General features: G+C 41.1%; 2 protein-coding genes across 5 annotated transcripts in view; both read left to right on the plus strand.

The window, feature by feature from the left end:
- The first annotated feature begins 247 nt into the window (after positions 1 to 247).
- Positions 248 to 21,728, plus strand: part of sncb (synuclein, beta) — a 223,853-nt gene continuing 202,372 nt past the window's right edge. The window contains exons 1-6 of one of the 3 annotated variants that reach the window (XM_022201719.2): positions 255 to 421; positions 1,369 to 1,502; positions 5,060 to 5,089; positions 5,358 to 5,443; positions 11,832 to 11,918; positions 13,464 to 14,280. In XM_022201719.2, the coding sequence (XP_022057411.1) occupies positions 1,382 to 1,502; positions 5,060 to 5,089; positions 5,358 to 5,443; positions 11,832 to 11,918; positions 13,464 to 13,493 (354 nt within the window). In that variant the 5' untranslated portion in view covers positions 255 to 421; positions 1,369 to 1,381 and the 3' untranslated portion in view covers positions 13,494 to 14,280. Of the gene's footprint in view, positions 422 to 1,368; positions 1,503 to 5,059; positions 5,090 to 5,357; positions 5,444 to 11,831; positions 11,919 to 13,463; positions 14,281 to 21,728 lie in introns of those variants that run through there. The other 2 variants (XM_051954502.1, XM_051954501.1) reach the window with 2 other exon arrangements.
- Positions 14,567 to 21,624, plus strand: LOC110956334 (G protein-regulated inducer of neurite outgrowth 3). 2 transcript variants are annotated; one of them, XR_007944613.1, is made up of 4 exons: positions 14,567 to 14,717; positions 14,974 to 15,036; positions 15,907 to 17,621; positions 18,063 to 21,624. XR_007944613.1 is itself a non-coding variant. In XM_022201722.2 (2 exons), exon 2 carries the CDS (start codon positions 18,093 to 18,095, stop codon positions 20,256 to 20,258), a length of 2,166 nt encoding a protein of 721 aa, XP_022057414.2. In that variant the 5' UTR covers positions 17,283 to 17,621; positions 18,063 to 18,092; the 3' UTR covers positions 20,259 to 21,624. The 2 variants fall into 2 exon arrangements, 1 of the variants encoding a protein (XP_022057414.2); XM_022201722.2 differs by lacking the exons at positions 14,567 to 14,717; positions 14,974 to 15,036 and having other exon boundaries at positions 17,283 to 17,621.

The following is a 21,728-nucleotide window of genomic DNA, read 5'->3' on the forward strand; positions in this document are numbered from 1 at the left end:
GATCAGACACCACCAGGATCATGTTTTTTTTTTTCAACATCACTGCCCTGTGTTGCATGTCTGCAGCTACATAACCAGGCTTATTATGGACACATGATGTAACTGTTGCAAGAGAAAGAAAAAAATGAGGAAGACATGACGTGGTGTGGCTTTGCTGTAGCTGATTTTTCCGAACGTTGTGACATCTGGGGTGATCAATAGTGAAAGGGAGCCAGTGATGGAGGAGGGAGGAGGATGGGAGGCGGGGGGGACGTGATAGTCTCAGCCGCACTGTGAAGGGGGCCGTCCCTGTTGGTGGAGATCAGCCCGAGGAAGGCCCACCTAGTGATCATTTGAAGAGATCTCCCATTTAAAGACGATAGTTTGACTCGACCGCGCGGCTCAATCATAAGGGGACAAGTGGAAGGCTATTTGTAAATAGGTAAGGATACTCCTTTTCCTGTTGCATTCTTTTATTATTGTTTTTTTGGCTCAGCTTATAGAGGTCACCACTATTTGGGGACCATGCCCGTGCGCGTCGTCTTTGGCATCTTTGCGCCGTGCGTAAAACGATGCCAGTAAATGCTTCCAGTTTGTTACCCGTTTGTTTTGGAAGGACGGATAGTGCAACAGTCTGGGAGGGACGTGAACGTGACAACCTGTCGACATCGTGGAAAGGGTGCATGTGTGTGGATATACTGTATATACGGAGGCTGGATGTTGCAGAGCTGACCTGCAGCATCCAGGATGTTCCGCTAACCGGTGGATCTGCGTCCAATGCAAGAAAAGCGTCCGGAGTCTTGCAGCTCCGTCACAGTGTCGCCTGTCAGATTATTTCCACAGAATTCGACGTTAAAGCCGCGATCCGTTCAGGCGTCACACTGTACATCGTGTCTCCCTTCCCCCAGCTACATTGAAATAAAATGCCACCTTCTCGTAGCGAGATATTACCGTGCGGTCCCTTAATAAAATAAATAATAGAAAAAAGAGGCCTGGCGCAGCCCTGTCATCTCTCTGCCACTGAGAGTAGCATTACAGACGAGCAATAATTAATGAGCGCCACCACAATTAACCATTTCATTGATTTTTTTTTTTTTTTTTAGCTGTTGAATATTTCATGCATTGACGAGGATGTGAAAATGGGGCTGAATGCATGAGTGAACAGGTTTTTACTACAGAGCTGCAGCTGGCCCGTTCTGCCACAGGAGGCGGCCCTGCCTTCTTCTACCATATGCTCTTGTCCATAAATCCATAAAGCTGAATTAAAAATGCACAGAAGTAACATGATTGCAAGTCCTCACGAATAATTGCTGCTATTAAATGTCAAAGTGGAAGCTGCAGGACGGCGGTGATGGTCACTGACAGCTCCTATGGTCCATCTCTCCACAGTAGCTCGGCCAAGATGGATGTGTTTATGAAGGGTTTGTCTAAAGCGAAAGAAGGGATGGCTGTGGCCGCAGAGAAGACCAAGGAAGGAGTTGCAGTTGCAGCTGAAAAGACTAAAGAAGGAGTCATGTTCGTAGGTAAGATCATCCCAGAATCTCTGTTTGCATGTAAATCATACCCAGCCCCCCCATAAAGCATTTTAGGATTCAGCTCATGCAGCCTCCTGAAACAAATAGTTAAATTATACAGTGACTTCCTGCCAGCAGGTGGCTGGATGCATTTTTTCACCATCATCTCACAATTAGAGGACAATATTACACTTATAAACAGGACTCATTGTGTGGTATAAGTTAAGATGACTGATATTTCCTAGTATAGGGCACCGTAAAGTGCTCTCCTTTGATATATTCAGTGCAGTTCATAATAGCAATAAGATGAATCAGCCCGCCTGTCAGCTGATCAATATCTTTGCTTTAGTTATGCAAGCTGATGCAGTAAATCAGTGCGTGTTTACGCATCATATCAAAATCAGCGCCGCCCCCCCCCCCGTAGAATAGCAGTGAGGGTGACATAGGTGACGTGATGCGAGGAAGCTGAACGTCCTTGTGGTCTCTTGCTTGACTTGACCGGACTACAGGCAGGAGAAGGAGGCAGGGGTGGGGGTGGGGCAGCAGGATGGTGGGAGCAGCTCCTGCCACATGTCCCCGTATTGGACAGCAGCAGATTGTAGAGGAGTCTCAGCCTGCGGTCACCTCCTGGAGACAAACATGCTGCAGGCCTCAGTTTTTGTCCTTTCTAAAGTGCAGGCTAACTGGTAAAGTGCATCCCACGGATATCTGATACCAACTAGATCCTCTGTCTTCTTATTTCAGGCACAGAAGCCAGACACACACCTAAGCATATTATTCCAAGCCATATTACTCTCTTAAGATCGTCATGAAAGTCAACAAGTCCATGTGAGCTGCAGCTGCAAAGCCGGAAAAGGAAGTAACAGGGAGGTTACAGAGGGAACAGTCGAAATTGCAAAAATATTGTCTGAAAATCTTATCTTAACATGCATAGTTCCATTGTCTGTTACTAAGCAATAATTCAAGATTATTCTTTAATGGTGTAAAGTCATTCTGAAGTAATTAGCTTTAAACATTTTCCAACTAATTAATTTTTTTAAATGACAAAAGGGATTTTCTACATATTTTATAGAGCCTTACTTTAGTTGCAAAGCTCTGGTTTCTTAGACTGCAACTCACAACTCACAGTTGTTCACATAATCTATTAATATCAATGTATTTGTTGGCTATTTTTCAGTCTGTAAAGTAAAAAAGGCTCGTGACAGATTCCTGTAGTCTTTGGTGATGTCTTCGGTTTGCTTGTTTTGTTTAGTCGACAGTCCAAAACCCAAAGATTCACTGTGTGCAGTTACATAAGAGAAGAAAACCAGCAACTCTGCACGATTGCGAGGACAGAAATAGGCAATGTTTAGCATTTGTGCTTGAAAAATGACTCACACTGTTAATCATTGTGAAAAGAGCCGCGGATTATTTTGTGTTGATCAAAAAATTGATTAATCAGCTCAGCGTTTCAGCTCTGAATATGTTATTATGCTCACTACGTATCTACAATGACTAATATCTCCGTGTTGTGTATGATAAACAGTTACTTACATGCTGGTCAGGGGGGCAGTGTGACTCAGGGGACTAAGAGCAGACCTGCCAGGGATTTATTTTCTGAGTTGTTGAGCTGCTGTCAGAGATCCAAATTTCCAGTGACACCCCTGCTGGTTGTTCTACAGTCACCAGCTCCAACCACTGATGCTGCAAAAGTGCGCTTTGGGTGCGCTCAAGAGACCTTCAGCATTTCAGCAAGAGTTGTCAGGCACGTTCCGGTCGAATCTCATTATTCAACACATTCAGCACAGCGTCCCTGTCAGTTATCAGGAGCACAAACATGTCAGGCGGTAGTCAAAACATGTGCGTTTTCATTGTGTCCATGTTGCACAAGCAGGGAAAGGATCATTACTGTGGCATTTCTGTGCCTTTCGCATGCTGCTTGCTGAGCATCACGGTGCCCTAGAAAGCGTTCTATGATGTGCTCGAAGGCCCCTCTTGGAGGAGGAGCGAGAGTGATGTGATAGGTCTGTGGCCCACCTTTTGACAGCAGCTGCTGCAGACCACCCACCCAGCTGAGCAGAGCAGACAGTAGAGCATGGAGAGGCATAAATGAGAGAACTGCTGCACAAGATGCGATTTAATGTCACAGCTAATATCTGTTTACCCATTTAGAGCACAGTGGAAGATTTATACAGCAGTGCTTTTAGAGAAATGTTATTACTTTTGTGAATATGTGCAATCACAACACATCAGTCTTACTTCATAGCAGCTCCTTTCTACAGTTATTGCTGTTAGCCACATTTGCTAAGCATTAGCTACAGCCTGAAGTTTAATTACAATATTATGAGAATCTTTGTCATCCGTTTCCATTTTTGCACTACTATGATGCTAATTTCTATTATTGGTGCTTAGGGGACAGTTTTAGGAAGAATTTGCTATTGAAATTAGCATACAGTATGTTTGTGCATTGAGGTACACCACTGCTGTGTGTTCTCATTTTAAAGCCAATAATACTGAAAGTGATAAAGAGCAGGTGCAAACAAGTGTAAGAGTCATTCATTTTGAGGTTTTTCTTCTAGTGGAAGAGTATATCTCTAGTTTGTTTCTTTTTTGTAACACAATTTCACCTAAACACACAGACAAAAATAGATAGCATTAAGTTTAAGGTTGTTTTGGAGAATTCTAAGCTTAAAAATATCACATTTAATTTCAAAATATTCATATTCCTAGTAACATGTAGCTTTTCAAACGACTACTGTTGTCCATTTGTGTTCCTGTAGACATTGTGCAGTCGCTGCACTTCAGCAGAACTTAAATGGACGCATCCCTTAGACGTATGTTTTTGCTTTGAGGCCTGCCTTTTGTTGAGACAGTTCTGTGCTTCATCCTTATTTCGTCTGTGCTCAGTTGCCTTTTAAGGGCCCTCAGGGACCAATAAGGCTGAGCAAAAGATAGCATGACAGGGCCTGAGCGATCAGAAGCAGTGGACTCACAGTTTGTTGACCAAACAGTATAATGGAGTACAGTGTAAATGAATGAGGTCTGCCAGTGGTCAGAGAATTGAGCAATGCTGTGCTTGTGTTTTAAACCATCTATAAAGTTTAATAACTCAACAAAAAAATACCAGGAAATCCCACATGTAGTAGCCATCATTTTTCTCCAGTATCTCTGGTAAACAGTGAGTAATGGAGAAAAATGATATTCCTCTATTTATATGAAAACTAGTGGTTATTTAGAGACAAAGTTGTTTTGAAAGACTAGATGTCTGAATGTATGTGGCCTTTTGTCATGCTGACATATTGTATTGTAGCAACAGTGTATAAAAAACTGTGGTATCAGGTTTGAAAGAGAGGAAGTTACTCAGAAGTGGCGCATTCTAATAAATCACAAAGAAACCTGATTTAAACAGCAAAACCTGTTGTCCATTTCAGAAAACAATACATGCTAGTAGCTTCTGTCATTTGTTTCAGGACAGTGTAAAGTTCTAGTATCTATACACACAAACAGAAAAAAACGGTGTCAAATGGTTCATGATTTGCAAAAGATCCTCCATCTTTTCTAAATTATCTCCTCTATTCTTAACCCAGGTAACAAGGCCAAAGACAGCGTGGGCACAGGTGAGTTTTCCAAATCCCAACATCATTATTATTGCAGTAAGAAGCTTAATTTCATCACTGTGGCAAGACATGACTCCTATCTGGATAATAGCAAATTCATTATGGCTGCGGGGAGGGGTGTGTGGGGTTATGTGTAAGTGGCCATTATGTACAGTAATCAATTGGTGAAACAAAAGAGGACTTCCATCATGTGCTTGCTTTTAATCTTTCTGCACGATCTGTGGAGATAATATTACATCTGTATGTGTGTGTGTGTGTGTGTCTGCAGTGGCTGAGAAAACCACTGGAGCCGTCGGAAACATCGTCGCTGCCACCGGCCTGGTGAAGAAAGACGAGTTCCCAACTGACATGAACGTATGTGCTGCACACACGGCTTTGTTTTCTGCGTTCACCAGACAGAACAGTGGGGCAGGGTGTTTACACAAATACAGACACAGAGTCCTGTAACTGTGAAATCATATTAGGGGTCTGGTGACTGATACGTGGCAAATTTGCTGTCCTGAAAAACACAGGCTGACAAAACTACAATACAAGCTTTATTTAAGCTACCTGTGAGAACAGTCTTGAATTCATATTATATTTAAGTATGATCACAAATCATTTTTGCTATGAATTAATCTATAAATTATGATTTTTTTGTTTAGTCAGATTTCCAAAATTAAAAAGCAATTGCATTCCCCACAATATTAAACACATGTACCTTGGATTGTATGGAGTCATAGGAGTGCCAAATCAAGATATAAATAAATAAATATATAAATGTGGCAATATAAAGATAAATAAATAAATAAATAAATAAATGTGGAAATATAAAGAGAAATAAATAAATAAATAAATAAAAAGGAAAATTTTGTCTTTGCTTTTACCTTTTCTGTTTTTTCCCTTTTATTTATTTATTTATTTATTTCTCTTTATATTTCCATATTTATTTATTTATTTATTTATTTATTTCTCTTTATATTTCCACATTTATTTATTTATTTATTTATTTATTTCTCTTTATATTTCCATATTTATTTATTTATTTCTCTTTATATTTCCACATTTATATATTTATTTATTTATATTTTGATTTGGCACTCCTATGACTCCATAGTATTGTTCCTACATGTTCCCTGTGTTTTTCTTTTACTTTTCAATTTACCACCTGTGGTATATATTAGTATCAGAAAACTCCTTCATTCACTCGCAAGAACTTACTCAGATGCTGCAATTTTGCGTATACACCAAAGGTGGTTTTACAGCTTTACCGAACCCTGACCTTCTTAAATAATCACATTTAATAGAAATGCAAACTATGAATGCAGATTTCTGGGGTTCTGGAGATTTATCCCCTCAATATTTAAAATATGCGCATTTTTCCCACCCAAAAAAAAGCAGCAGATTGAAAAAACGATATTATGCTGCTCAGATGCAGCAATGCCTCCAACTGGAGTGTCTGTTTTTCCTCCCAAAATATGAATTATGAGTTCATATAACCGCTGAATCTTTCATGGCAAATGTAATTATCCTTGCCACACACACACACACACACAGACACACACACAGTGTTGTGATTTCCTCTGGCGTTGTGCACACGCAGGCAGGTTGATAACTGTGGAGAAGCCTGAAGGGGAAATGAGGAGGAGGTCTGACGTTAGGGCGCTTTTTTTTTCTCCAAAAGTCTCAAAACCAATAAGGTGTGAGCCAGCAGGTGATGTTTTCTTGAGTTTCCTTTCAGAAGTGTCGCTTTTTTCCCCCAGAATTCTATAGAAGTTAAAAAAGTCTCTTAGTAGATTGGATCTGTGTTTGAATCGGTTATTGCCAAAATGTGCTGTATTCATGTTTTCAGTCTCCCTCAGAAACATAGCTGGTATCTGCATGATTCCAAGAAATCGATCCAAAACACAGATATGACAGATATGTGTGATTTTGTTTTAAATGTGCAGAAAGCTTTGAATTTTGCTAAAAACACATAGACGCTATTAAACTCCCCATGCTAATAAATTCATTAAGATGATATAATTTATCATTAGCATGAATAGATACCACAAAGGGGACAGAAGAGTAAACGTGTGTGTTGACTCAGCATGGATAATATTACTCGATCTAAAGGAGGATCGGTATTTGAAAGCAATACGTTACTGCATTATATTCCATTATATTTTGAACTGTCACCTGGTGCCTGCAATTTGGCGATTACATCTCACCTGCATCATAAATTAATGCAGAAAAGGCATGAATTGATGCAGAAAAAATGATCATAATGCAGAAATGAGGTGTTTAATGCTCAGAATGTGATGCTTAATGTGCCACCCCAGTATCCAAACTAAACAAATATCAAATACAGCTTCAGAAAGTTTCGAAAACCTTTTACCTTTTACACTTCTAGTAGGAAACAGAGTCTTAATGGGGTTTCTCTGCAATTTAAATGCTTTTTCAGACACAGACTTTAAACAGAACAGTTGAATCACAGCAGCAAAAGCAAGAATATCTCAACTTGAGCTGCTCTGGTGTCAAGCTTCAAAAAAGCAGGAGCCTACATTTCCAGTGATGCCAAATAATCTTTTTTCTTCAAACTTTGCTTTGTAGCACAGGTTTTCTGTGGAGAATCTAAGTCTCAGGCACAAGCTGAGGCAATCCCGAAGACTTTGTCAGGGTTATTTCAGAAAAAAAAGTTTGAAATCCTCTCCCAGAAGATATTATATCATATTGCACAGGCTGAGTAGGACTTAAATGTCCTGTTAAAACTGTGCTCTGCATTAATGGAAAGAAAGGATTACAAAAAACTACCCAGTACGTGCTTGTTAGAGGCACATCAACTCCTTGTTATTCCAGTTTGGGCATATTTGTGTTTGCATGTGTACCTGAGAACAAACAGAAAAGAAAAGCAAATCTCTGTTCCAAATCCAAGGCTCACTTACAGTTGGCAGCTCGCTCTAAGTTGTGTTCATTAAAGCCTGGACAGGATCGTGGCTGTAGCAGAGCCAGATTCAGACAGCACGGCTAAATCTGATGAATCTGCATGTCACCGCAAAAGAGAGTTACTAGTCTGCATTTTGTCTTTTTTATTCCTCTGCTGTCAGTACAGACACTCAATATACTAAATTTCTCATGCTTAACAAATAGTTCTTTCACATTAAATGAAAATAAATTTAGGCCTTGTTTCACACTCGTTTTATTGGACGGAGATGGAGGTATCCTGAGGATGAACGCAGTCTGCAGAGCTGCCTTCATTCTATTATAAGGATTCAGCTGCTCAGGTAAACATCTCTCAGAGGGAGTATCTGCTCTCTAAAACACACAACCTTTCCATTCATGTGTCCCTCAGTGACCTTAACGTCACCGCTGTCTGACATCGCATTGTGATCCTGGTGCTGGAATTAGCAGCGTGGCACAGATTTGGCTGCTCACAACAACACAGTAGAATCAACCTAAAGCTAAGTTTTGAGATTTGACTGACACACATTTTATTAACAGCCTGTATTTCTCCTGGGTTCATTACCTTTAATGACCGGGCGACGCTCTGTCAGCTCGCTGGCTTTCGGTCCGTCACTGTCAGTGAAACAGTGAGGTCCTCATCCAGTCCTGAGCCTTCATCCCTCAGAGTTGGACCCCCTCCACTGACTCACTAATCTAGTAAATCTGACAGCCTGCTCTAATAGGCTTCTCCAAGGCACTATCTCAGTGATAAAACTCTCATTGCAACACCCTGACAACAGACTGCTAAACTGTTGACACTGTTATCAAATGTGCACAGCTACCCCTTGGTCCAGTTTTAGCTTTGTTGGGCTTTACATCCCCTCTAACATGTGGATTTATTATGGGAACCAATGTAATAAAACAACCAATATTTTCCTCTATAAGATTGCACTTACATATCCATTCATGCAGCAAATTATATAACTCAGAAACTTAATTCAAAACATTGTTTCAGACACAGTTTGAACAGAAGTCTTTGCTTTTGTCTCAGCTGAATTCAAATGTGTGACCAATCGGACGCACAATTTATCTTTCCCCCCGTGCTGTAATCACGTCAACAGTCCTTTTCATGTTCACTTTTTCTCAGGCAATGATCCATCTGATTAGGTGTGTCGTCCCATTGTGTAGCCTCTAAGACCATGCTAATCGTGTTGGTGGGCTTACAGCAATAACACTAGCTTGATACAGCACACAGGATTATGGTCTGTTCTTCTCTGACCTAATTGACTTGATTAGTGCTGGGTTTAAAAATAAATGTGTGGTGACCCACTAGCTTTGTTGTCAGGGCTCGTAGTGGCAGGTGCAGCAGTGATGGAGAGCTGTCTGCTTAAGAAAGCCCTCAGAAGGAAACGCTGTATGATCACTTTTACTGTATTACACTGTCAAGATACGAACTTATTAGATTTTCAGTGTTGGTTCAGTTATTAAAGGATAAATCAGACATATATATATATATATATATATATATATATATATATATATATAGGCAAGGTGAGATAAGAAATTCTTGAATAATAACACAACTTGGCAATTCTTGGATAAATTGCAAGTGTGGTTGTAGCTGCTTGTAGTATTTATACAGTTCAATGTGAAGCTGGTATCAAACCTGCAACCTTCTGATTAACCCTCCTGTTCTCCTCAATTTCAGGCACCAATAAATATTGTTTTCTTTGTCTAAAAAAAATCCAAAAATTCAGCAAAAAATACCCCAAATTTCTGAAAATTTGCAAAACCTTCAGGAAGAAAATTCCAATAATTCCTTAAAAATTTCCCTTAAAAGTTTTATTTAAAAAAAATACCCCAAATTTGGCAAGAAAATTCTTTTCAAAAACTAGTAAAAAAATATATATGTTTTAAAAAAATCCTAAAAATATCTAAAGTGATTACATATATATCAGTAAAACTTCTAATATTGTCTTAAGGAATATTCACAATATGGATTTTGGTTGATTTTTATGTGAATGTTTTAAAAGAAACATATTTAACATTTCCTTTTTCCACCAAAAAAATGTTCAAAAATTTCCCAAAAATGTTGAAAATGTGGACATCAGAAGTTTCCCTGTGAAAATATGTATTTTTTCCTCATTTTCAAACTTTAAAACATGTCAATTTTGACCTGCAGGACGACACGAGGGTTAAAGGACAATCCCTTTAACAACCGAGCTGCAACCACAACACAGACAAAGAGATACATGCAAATACCAAAACCTACAATGCAAGTACTTCCTGTGTATCTGAAGCCTGGCAGAGCTTTGTCTTCTGTGCCATAGAGCTTCATTTATGTCCAGGAAACAATAAAAACACATCAACAAGCCTCACTGCTGTAAACGCTCTCTACACTATCAAATGTGTTTCAGACCACAGCTGAAAACAGCACCAGCAAATGTAATGTTTATTTTTCCTTGAGCGATGTTTGCTGCACACGGCAGTGGCCAGCTGTTTTAAGGAGTTATTGATCGATTTTTGAAAGTGGAACTCATTTTTAAAGAAGGGGAAAGAGCCAGCGAGCTTCGGGCACGGTGCCACAAACGGGGCAGGTGTGAGATACGCTGACAGATTAATGCATTGTTGGTGTTGGACTTTTCCAGCCTCGGTTTGTGCCAGCCTTATCATTGCAATCGAGTCACATAGCGTAGAGTCTATAGCATAGATTTTCTAACCAGTAACTTTGCTGTAATCTATGAACAAGACAAAGAATCTACAGCTGCACATTTTGAAGTAAATGCTAACATTAGTATATATTGGCATTCTCACAGTCACAATTCTAACACAACAATCAAATCACTTACTTTTTCTTTTTACTTGCAGTGTAACTGCCCTTACAAAGTACATGCTGTTTCATGCAGTATGCACACAATTAGGACATAATAGTTCATCATAACTTTACACCTTCTGTCACAGTCTGTGGTGCAAAATGTGCTGTCGTCTGTCTGTGCTCTCTCTGCTTCCCAAGCCTGTTTATACTCATGCAACACTGGGTAGAACGCGTTCCAGTACCCATACTATCATGCATAATGCCCAGAAAAGCATGCTGGCTTTCATACCGCAACGCCAGCATGCTTTTCTGGGCATTTTGACCCACTATACTCTGTGCAGTGGGCGATACGTCACAGTGTCGTGCAAGTATAAACAAGCTGAATCAATCAAGAGCGCACAGACAGATGACAGCTAGTTTCACACTGCAGATTGCAACAGATATATGAGCAAAACTGTGAAAACTTAAGGCATAATATTGTGATGAAATAGCATGTCAGAACTGTATACATATTGCATGCAAACTGAAAAGAAAGTGATATGGAATGCAGCTGCAGTGTTCATCGTTCTCACCATCTTCGTTTAGCATGTCGGTCTGATACAGTTTGACACTAAGCACAAACAACTGGTCAGAGTATTATTAATTTTTCAGGTATTTCATCACTAACCAGAGTATTGCACAAACTTAAATGCTGACCCAATTCTGGCACTAAAGAAAGAATCAGGGAGTAACCAGAGCTCTTGCAAAGCATCCTGTGGGTGACAAAATGGTCCACACAAAATGTCATCGCGATCCGTCCTGGAAGTCAGCCGATCAAAATGAAATAACAGATTTTATTTTTTATGATTTGATATATTGAAGCATCATTATACCATGATATTTTAGCACATTGTGAAAAAGGAGGCCATTTCTGGGGATAGAAAATCTCAATTTTAGAAACGGGTTGAAAAATTGCTCTGTATGTAGGAGTAATTGCTTCTGTTTCTGTGAATCTTTCTTCATCTCTCTGTTTCACTCTCTTTGCAGCCTGAGGAGTATGGGCAGGAGGCCATGGAGGGCCAGGGAGAGGCGATGCTGGAGCCAGAAGGGGAGACATATGATGAGTCCCAGCAGGTAACCAGCCACACAAAGCGCATACATGACTCCGAAGTGTCGCATCGCTCAGTGCTTAAATGGAGCCAAATGGTTTTATTATAGATGTCTTTTTGTGTGTTACGTGAAAGGCTGTAAGAACAACCTCTAAAGCGGTGGACTTGCAGGCAGGGATGAGTCCATTCACTTACAGTAGATGGATGCTCGCAGTGTTCACGGGCTCCGCATGGTTACACATTTTAGCTGTATTGCATTTCAATAGCGCTCCACACTTGCCCTCCACTTGTGTCCCACACAAACACTACGGCGCATGCTGAGGTAATTCTTCCTTTCTGTGGGAATGAAAACAGAGGGCTTAACAAGCCAATTGCCTGAGAGTACGGTGAATATAGCACCACCTACTTACACTGAGTGCTGGGTGTGTGTCGGTGTGTGTGTGTGCATGGAGGGAGGATGTGAGTCTGACACAGATGGTTATTTTTGGATTTTGGCTGTCAGGGGCGAGACGAACTGTGCAAAACTGATGGCTTTGAAAACACATTTTAAATAGCTGTCATAGTATATGAAAATACCACACAATGCACATAGCACTGAAAATATAGCTTCACTTGTATGTGTCTTGATTTAAAGCGTGCTTTTAGCCACAAAAGCTGCAATATTCTCAATGAATTTTCAAATAGTCTGAATCAGCTTCAGCTGGAAGAAGATTTAATTTGAGATTTTGCATGATCTCTAATAGTGTTCGATTTATTCAGTGCATTTGCTTGGATTTTCTTTTCATTCCTGCTTACAGCTTCCATCTGTGGATTATTGCAATAATCAGTGGAAGGAATAAAACTGCGATTTTCCCAGAGATCCCTATTTAAAGTGAATTTCTCAGCGGCAGTAGCCTATATCATCCTCGTCCTCCTCCACCTCTTTCCTCCATCTCTCTCCTCCTCCTCTACATCTCTCTCCCCTCCCCCACCCCTTGCTACACCAGCGATGTGCGAGCTCTGTCTGAATGGGTGTGGTGATGACGCTCTTTGCCTCCGTGCATTGTGGGTAATGTCAGGGTCTCCCTGCATTGCTGTAAATATGGAGTCTGAGTGTTGCAGACTGAACCCAGCCTTCTCAGGGAGGAACAGGACGTGAAAACCCATTTCGTCCACTTTCACACTTGGTTTTGTGAATACTTTACGTGAGTTCAGACCAGCGGAGGCCTGTGCTATTTTTTTCACCACCCTGCGCGTGGTGGAGGCGTGTGCAGAGCGACAAGGAGATGGGGGAATGTGCTCACGACTCGTCCTTGAAGCTGGTGTAGGCTTGTGCTGCCCTCTGCAGGCTGGAGAGACACACTGAAGCACCAGAGGAGCTCGGCTGTGATGTAGTGACATCATTACCTTCAGCTGAGCGCCATCATGTCCCACCATAAGCTCTCTGTCAAAAATTCTTCTTAAACGGATTAAAGCTGAATTTAGAACGATTAAGTTTTAATTACAGCCTTTCTGTTGAACTTAACCTGCACCTTCTCTGCGCCGCAACTTCGACCTGCCTGCCTCTCAAAACCTGTTCTTGTTTTCCCAGGAGAGCCAGGACTACGAGCCAGAAGCGTAAAAGCATCAGTCCGAGACACCATCCAACCAGCAGCACAATAATATTTCTAATAATAAAAAGGACAGATGCTGAAACTATTACAATTATATCCCTGTTGCAAAAAACAACAAAAAGACAAGCATTCCCACTGAAAAATGTTCTTCCTTCAAGACAAATCTTTTATTATTATATATTGTAAATGTCATGTTATTAATGTAATGTGTTGGGTGTAGGTATTTATTGAGATGTAGGATTTGTCCTCTCAGTCTCATTTCCTTGATTCCCTCCCAACGAAATGAGACAAGAGCCAGGGCTTGTGACTTTGTACTTGTGTGTATCTGTATTTAGAAATGTGCAATAGATGTTCATCATCTTCCAATGAGACATTGGGAGTGGAAAAAACTAAATATGACCGGTTGCAAGCAGATATGAATACAATAATATCCTCTTAAGTGTCGACAATGCCTGTTTGTGGGTTTTTTTTTCTCTTTGCATTTCTTTGGAAATTGATTTGAAAGTTTTTGAAGTAAAAGTTTTTTACATTGTATCTTTATAGTTGCTTGTGAAATCATTCCAGTAAACTATCTGTTAGAAACGGACAGTATACATGTTTGTGTGTGCGTGTGTTTGTGTGTACTGAAGATTTTATCAAGTTAAAGTCAATATATTATGTCTTGGAATCATAATTGTCATATCAATATGTGCTTTAAATTGCAGGACTTGTCAATATAAAGGTTTATGTGTTAAGCCAGACATACAAATCCTCTGTAAATAAAAAGTAAAAAAATAAAACCATTTGTTAGTGTTGTTTGATAATGTCCAAGCTCACTTTTGTGACTACTTCCCTGTCTTTTTGTGCATGTTCGTCTAAACGAGACTCTATTATGCATCGTCCTCGTGTGTTTATCTCTTTCCTCACTCCTGTCTGGCGGTTTGATTATGGGATGTGTAAAATCTGCTGAGCGCGCTCCGGCTCTTGGCGGGAATTTGCCATATTTGGGATGCCAGTCTGATCAGGCCTCTTTGGGTGGGTTTTGTTTTGGTTAATCCGGCTGGAACGTGCAGCCTCGGTGGTGTCGGGCTCAAACAGAGGGTATTAAACAGCCATTCCCGCTGCTGTTGGGTCAGATGGATGTGTTGAAGCTGCAGAGACAAAGACCGAAGCCATGGCATCGTTCAAGAAGTCCTTCGAGGGCCTGAAAGGCACAAGCCAAGCGGCTGCTAAAGGAGTCACAGACACTGCAGGTACAGATATAAAGCTATAAGATGACACAGCCAGTGTAGCGCCTGATAGAGAGAAACTTTTACAAATGATTTATCTTTTGTTGGAAATAAGGTGTGTTGCAATTGTGCATAATCTTTTATGGGTAAAGGACTCCGAGATCTGACATGTTTAAGGCATTCTGAAGAGTTTCTATGGTGAGAAAGAGTCTGAAAAAGCTAAATTTACCTGGAATAGTTATTTAGCTCTGTGAGGTCAGTGGCTATGATGTGTCTCCAGTGCAGGCAGCTCAGGACGCTGTGCAGCAGGTGGCAGACTCCTCCAAAGAAACAGCCACCATAGGTAAAGTGCACTTTCTTCTGTCTTTGAAGCATCATGATGTTTAAATGCATACAACGGACTAGAGCAGACAAAAATTATCAGCCAATTTCTTCCAAAATAAATGCTCAGGGATCATTGAAGCCTTAGCTCTAGAAATATAAACATGTACCTAAAATGAAATCTAAAAATTCATCTTTTGAAGTTGCAAAGGTGTGAAGCAGTGGAGTTTTGGAATTGCTACAGTAGAGAGAAAATATCAGGTGGTTCCAGATATAAAATCTTAAAATAAGGTCTTCTGGAAATAGTACTGTACAAATATACCGGGGTTTTATGGAGTTAAAATCTCCTTCTAGCCTCCTCCTAGATACTCTCATTTCACTTTTTCTACTAAATGTAATCATTACTACCATTTTTTGGCATCCATTATTGATGAGATAATATAAGAAAAATTCTTATTAATCCCACAGTAGTGTAATTCTCAGTGCTATAGCAACAAAGATGGAGCAAAAATTTAAGAAATGCAGCACAAAAATAAGCCAAAATATATATAAGTACTAGTTACACAAATAACAGTATTGCTCCTATCTGTGGCATGAACAGTATCAACCAACAACATTTCTCCTGTCTACTGTTTGTCTTACATAACTGTGATACAGAACTGTAGAAATAAAAACACATTCAAATTTAGCTGAGTTCGCACTGGATTTTTGAACCAAAAGCACAGATTGTTATAGGAATAACAAGAAATTTGCACATAAAAAGCTTACATTTCACACTCATAAGACTGCACATAAAGGTTTAGTCATTATTCAACTCTATGCAACTTTCTTCTGATGATTTCTTGATTAACTCCCTGAAAATTTCTCTTCTGCTTCACTCTGACTTTTGAAGCTGCTCAAGAAGCCAGCAGGCAGACTCAGGCAGTCATAGGAAAAGCTGCGGACAAGGCCACGGACACCATCAAGGAGTTTGGACAGAAAATGGAGACCAAATGATGCCTAAAGAATGAACTATTGTAGCTGAAACGCTCGAGCCAGCTTGCTTTAAACAAGAAATAATGTTGGGATGGAAGTATGTTGGCATCAGAAAACCTGAAACAGAGATACATATACAGTATATTTCTCCACACAGCTAACATTCCAAAAGAAATCTTTATAAATTGTCTCTTTTTTTTAACTAATCTTTCTTTTGTGTTTCATGCTTCATTATAGATTTAATTGCATGTGATTGTTATTATGGGAAATAAACAAATACCAACTTCTTTCTCAGGTTCATAAAATGTGATATGCTGCCACATACAGTTGAGATAACAGTGTTAGTAGATCTGGAAGCGCCGTATCTGTGAAGCATTCTGTTTTTACACTGCGGAGATCTCTCATCAATGAATCACCACGGTCATTATTACCAACACAATGCCGAGAAGATGGCCTTTGGCAGGCTGATAGCTCCTGACGAGAGTGTGATCAGAGCCGTCTACCTTGGTCCTCGGCCGCACACCTCCCCTCCATCACACTACGCGGTTGCTAGGCAACAGATCTCAGTGGCGGCCTGGGATTGGTGGAGGGCGCTGAATTAATGGTGAGAATACTTCTGTCAGCACACAGTGTTCTGGCCAAGCTACAGCCCACTGTGAAACCAAGACGGGGAAGTTTTTGTTTTTTTTATTAAATGAAAGAAATACAAACATCCTCTGTCCCACATAATTACTCGAGCAGAGCAGATTTAAAGAAGGTCTGGAGAAATGCTTGTCACAAAGCAGAGAGGTTGGAGAGAGGAATGAGAGACTGCGTTTTACAAGTATTTGTTTGTGTGGGAGGCACAGCTCTGCTTCCTCCAGGCTCCTTCAGCTGAAATTCCCTGTTGTCTTTCATGTACAGCTGCAGCATAAAGCTCACTGTTACTAATATTTGTTTTATTTCCTCCTCAAGAGCTCAATTTGCATACATTTTTAGGTCTTGTAATGGTTCTTTGATCGTCACCCCTCACGAAACAAAGCAGGACCTAACTACAGCTCACTTTTTACTATCATTGCTCATTGATTTCATTAAACTAAGAGGGGTCTCATAAATGTGGCCTTCACAGACAGTCATCCATTATTAAGAAGAGAAATCCCCCTTCTGCATGCTTCACCCTACCTGCAGAAGCCCTCACACTGGTCATCTGTAGTGACGTGGAAGCTTTTATCACAAATTTCTAAAAAAAAAAAATCTCTCCTGCAAAGTCAATTTGCAGGTTTTATCTTTCTGCACATAGTTCCCATCGTGTTGCTATGAGAACCTGAAGCTAATTACTATGATTTACCGATGATTAGAGAGCTGAGCAGAGATTTTGTCATTACATTACCACTCACTGCCAGAACCCGACCGTGGTTTCCAGGGAAACTGGAAATGTGAAGCTTTTCAGTAGACACAGCCACAGCCTAAAGAGCGAGGATTGCCTAAGATAGATTCTTCTAGAGACAAACCTGTAGCCACTGCAATCAGTATCAATCAACAGGGGAGATGTACGGACAGAAGCTGGTCTCAGTAAATGGTGAGATTTGTGATGTTTGACCCAAAACTGAAGGAGAGTTGTGGAGAAGCTTCAGTCTGACTTAGACTGCTGAGGTATGTCTTTAACTCGTGATTTTCTACCATTTGTTTCTCTTTACAGTTAAAAATTTGACAAGTATTCTGGATTCCTGTGCATGCTTTTGTTGTTATGTGATTATGGACTAAAATTGAATTCAAACACGAGCTATGATGGTGAGTCTTTAGAGAAGAAAGGTTATGAAACAGTAATACTTTAACAGAAAAAAATGCTATTTTAAATGAAGTATGATGAAGTGTTCAGTTGAAGTAAATATTTTAGTGTCCTATGATTCTAAGCTTGCAAACAATTTCCATCAAGTAGTAGCAATAGTGCAGCTTGGTTACATGTGAGTGCTTGGATACTTGACATCGATTTCATATGAGAGAATATTTTTAGAGCAAAAACAAGCCGTTTTATCCTCCTCTCATGCTCGAGCTTGTTGCTGGTTACAAATTGCACTGTGCTCTGCCTCGCAGGTAATTCTACCACTTTAATGCGGAGAAAGAATGGGGAGTCTTAAAGACGAGATGAAGGGTCTCAGGGAGGACCACCAGCCTTGCGAGAAGACGGATGATGGAGGTTCAGAAAGCAGCACTGCACCTGAAGGAATGCAGCTAAGCACAAGTCAAGAGTCAACAACTCAAGAGGACTGCCAGCCAAAACTACACGTGATCGCCACCTCTGTTGGGGAGAAAGATCAAGATCAAATATCCAAAGATGCAGCGCTCTCAGGGGGGGATTGTGACCACACTGACCAATCAGACTCTGAACAAGTTAAAGACTCTACACAGACTGATGACATGCCTCTGATACACAAGCCAGAAGCTGATACAACAGCAACACACGCCGACACGACAATCTCTATCAAGCTGCTGAGCGATGGAGATGGAGAAATTCAGGAGGAAAACAATGAGGATGAAACCATAAATCATGACAGACAGAAAGATGCAGACATTGAGAATGTCTTGGTTCCTGTGCCATCGACTCCAGATCCCATTGACCCACGTTCCCCAGCCCCTTTCGGGCAGCACCACATGCGCACACAGGTGAGCCTGGAGGTGGTCCAGTGCCACTCAGCAGCCACCAGCCCCATGACCCCTCCAGAGGGCGGCCATTCCTTCTTCTTCCCAAATTCTTTTGGGAAATCTGGATCCGTGGGTAGTGACACTAAAGACGCCGAGCTACAGGTGGGTCGGCAAGTGGAGTTCTGCTCTGTTGCCACGTCACCCATGACCCCGAAGACGCCATCGACCACGGCTTTCCCAGAGCTTATCGGAAGAGAGACGGAGACAGTGAGAAAGAGTGAGGAGCAAAGGGAGAGCTGCCAACAAGAGAGTTTCCCTGCAACAAAAAGTCCAGCAGAAGCTGAGTCAGAAATAAGTGGAGTTTCAATATTTACCACATCAAAGGAGCTGAGTGAAGGCTTCAACTCAAATGTGTCTCCAGTGACCACCACCAAGTGCCTGGCTGCTGGGTTAGGTTCACAAGCAACTCTGGAGGACAGTAATCAGCACTGTAAGCAGCAGAGGATGGGAAGTATGGATCAAGACATTACAATCTTGGTGACCCACCACGGCAACAATGGGGAGGAAGATGAAGATAAGGTTGAGTCAAATTTTTGTTCCATTGAGCCTGAGATGGTCAAAATAGATGAAAATGAGGAAGCCGGAGAGAACGGCAGTGATGTAAAGAGGGAAGATGGAAAGGAACAGATCTCTGCAGAAATCAATCATGAACAAGACACTTCAAACACAAACCATCCAGAAAACCAGGCCGAGAAACCAAAAACATGCGTGGAACGTGAAACATCGCAGGTTAAAGAAAAGAACGATGCAAGTGAAGAGTCGAGAGATGTTTCCGTGACAAAACCTCTCATCCCCGAATCACCGGCTCCTTTTGGCTGCCACAATATTCGCACTCAGGTGAGCCTGGAGGTAGTGCAGTGTCAGTCTGCAGCTACCAGCCCCATGACCCCTCCTGAGGGGGACCAAGCTTTCTGCTTCCCCAGCTCCTTCGGTAAATGTGCAACAGTGGGCACAGAGACCAAAGATGCTGAGCTGCAGGTGGGCCAACAAGTGGAGTTTCGCTCGGTTGCAACGGCGCCCATGACACCGAGAACCCCCATCGCCACGACTTTTCCCGAGGTCAGGAAAGAGACCAGCATAGAGGAGAAGATACTGGAGGAGGAGGAGGACGTAAAGGAGCAGGGGGTGGAGGACAAAGAGGAGGAGAAAGTCACTGAGGAGGAAAACGAGAAAGCGGCCGAAGAGGACAAAAAGGAGACAATGAACTGTAAGGAGAAAGGTGAGGAGAAATGCGAGGAGCCGGTGCAGGAGGTGAGCTGGGATGAGAAAGGGATGACGTGGGAGGTGTACGGAGCTGTGGTGGAGGTGGCTGTGCTGGGCTCGGCCATCCAGAAACACCTGGAGAAACAGGTGAAAAAGCAAAAGAGGCAGTCCACCCTGCCTCCTCCTCCTCCACTCAACCCCTCGGCCATGCCCCTCGAGTCAGCCCAGGGTGGAGGTTCGGGTTCAGGGTCAGGGAAGGGCCGGGCCGGGAAGAGAGGAGGGCAGGACGGGAAAGTGAGCCGACGCAGGAGAAACCCTTTCCGTCTGCTGATGGAGAACATGCAGCAGCCACACTGTTGCTCCAGAGCTCACACTACCGAGTGATGGGAGAGATCAACAGCGGGTTGGAGGACAAATTCTGTGCTGGAAAAAAAAAATCACATGGCATCTGAAATATGCGGCTGTGATTCAGTGAATCCAGTGGTTCACTTCAGCGTGATATTGTCTTGACAGTGTGAGAGACAAATCACAAGACAAACAAGCACAAAAGCATTTCCTAGACAATTTGTACCAAGAAGCATTAATCGCTGAGCCATACAATAGTATTTTCATTGGGTTTTTTTTCTTGATCTTTCTTTATCACTTATTTCCTGTGACGTTTCTCTGCACAGACTGACAGAACAATGGACTGTTTAAGAAAATAAGAGCGATACGTCAGTGTGTTAGCTCAGCTCTTCTCCTTTAATGTTTTTCACTCAGACCATTCAGTTGTTCAGTGAGTCATTTCAGCGGTTGGTAGATGTTTTTTTTTTTTTTAATACACCTCGGATAAAATGAAGCCATGGCAACCAGCTTTCCTTCTCCTGGCTGCTGACAAGCTTAACGAAGCTTTGAAAGAGTGTGACGATAGTAGAGTGACAATGTTTGAGAGTGATTTTTGACCTTGTAGTCTGTCAGTACAATGCGGAGGTAATTTTAATCTAAATGTTACCTTGATCTGTGTGTAAGAGAAGTCTCTACCGTTAATGCAGGCTTTTGTATGTTCTGCTTTTAAATTTGTTAGTGTTTTGACTCATTTGTAATGTGAAAAGTATCAAAACTGTACCGATGGCGCGCACAATCATCTTTTGAGAAAAGTAACGACGCCTGATAGCAGGGTATTTTCAGTCCTTACCACTTTGTGTATTTTAATGCCATGATTAGTGATTCAGTTGTACAACTTTGTGATGAAAATTTATTTAAATGTGCTTTAATTCTGAGGTTGTTTGCAGTGTCAGTGATGTTGGTGTTCATACATTAACCTCATAAAAGTGGGATCAAATCCACATTTGAAGGAAATTGTTTTATTCACAGATTGCACTTGTGATACATTCATTTAATTGTCATTTAACAGTAAAATAGTCCTTTTAATCTGCTGCTTGTAGGAAGTCACAAAGTCACTTTGCATGAGGTTTTATTGCTGCAACAAGTGTGTCAAACTCCAAGCAAATATTGACAAATCAGACATGCATAAGATTTTGGCTAACAGGTGGTCATAAATAAGGATCTCATTCATATACTGACATTATGCAATATTTGTGTCTTTTTCTCTTAATTTGAATTTCTTTCTAGCAGCATCCTCTGCAACAAAAATTACCTTTGTATGTCAACATAACTTACAATGCAGTTTATTTCAAAGCAAACCAAACACTTTTTAAACCATTGCTTAATATATTAACAAAAATAAAGTGATTCACATGTGCAACAAACAGTCTCACTGCTTCTGTTCATTTTTTCTATTGCCCTACACAAAGGAAGGGTTTGACAATTTGAAAGATACATTTAATTTTTCTTGACAATCAAATGAAACTTAGT

The sequence above is a fragment of the Acanthochromis polyacanthus genome, chromosome 10 (genome assembly GCF_021347895.1).
Source record: "Acanthochromis polyacanthus isolate Apoly-LR-REF ecotype Palm Island chromosome 10, KAUST_Apoly_ChrSc, whole genome shotgun sequence".
Taxonomy (NCBI): domain Eukaryota; kingdom Metazoa; phylum Chordata; class Actinopteri; family Pomacentridae; genus Acanthochromis; species Acanthochromis polyacanthus.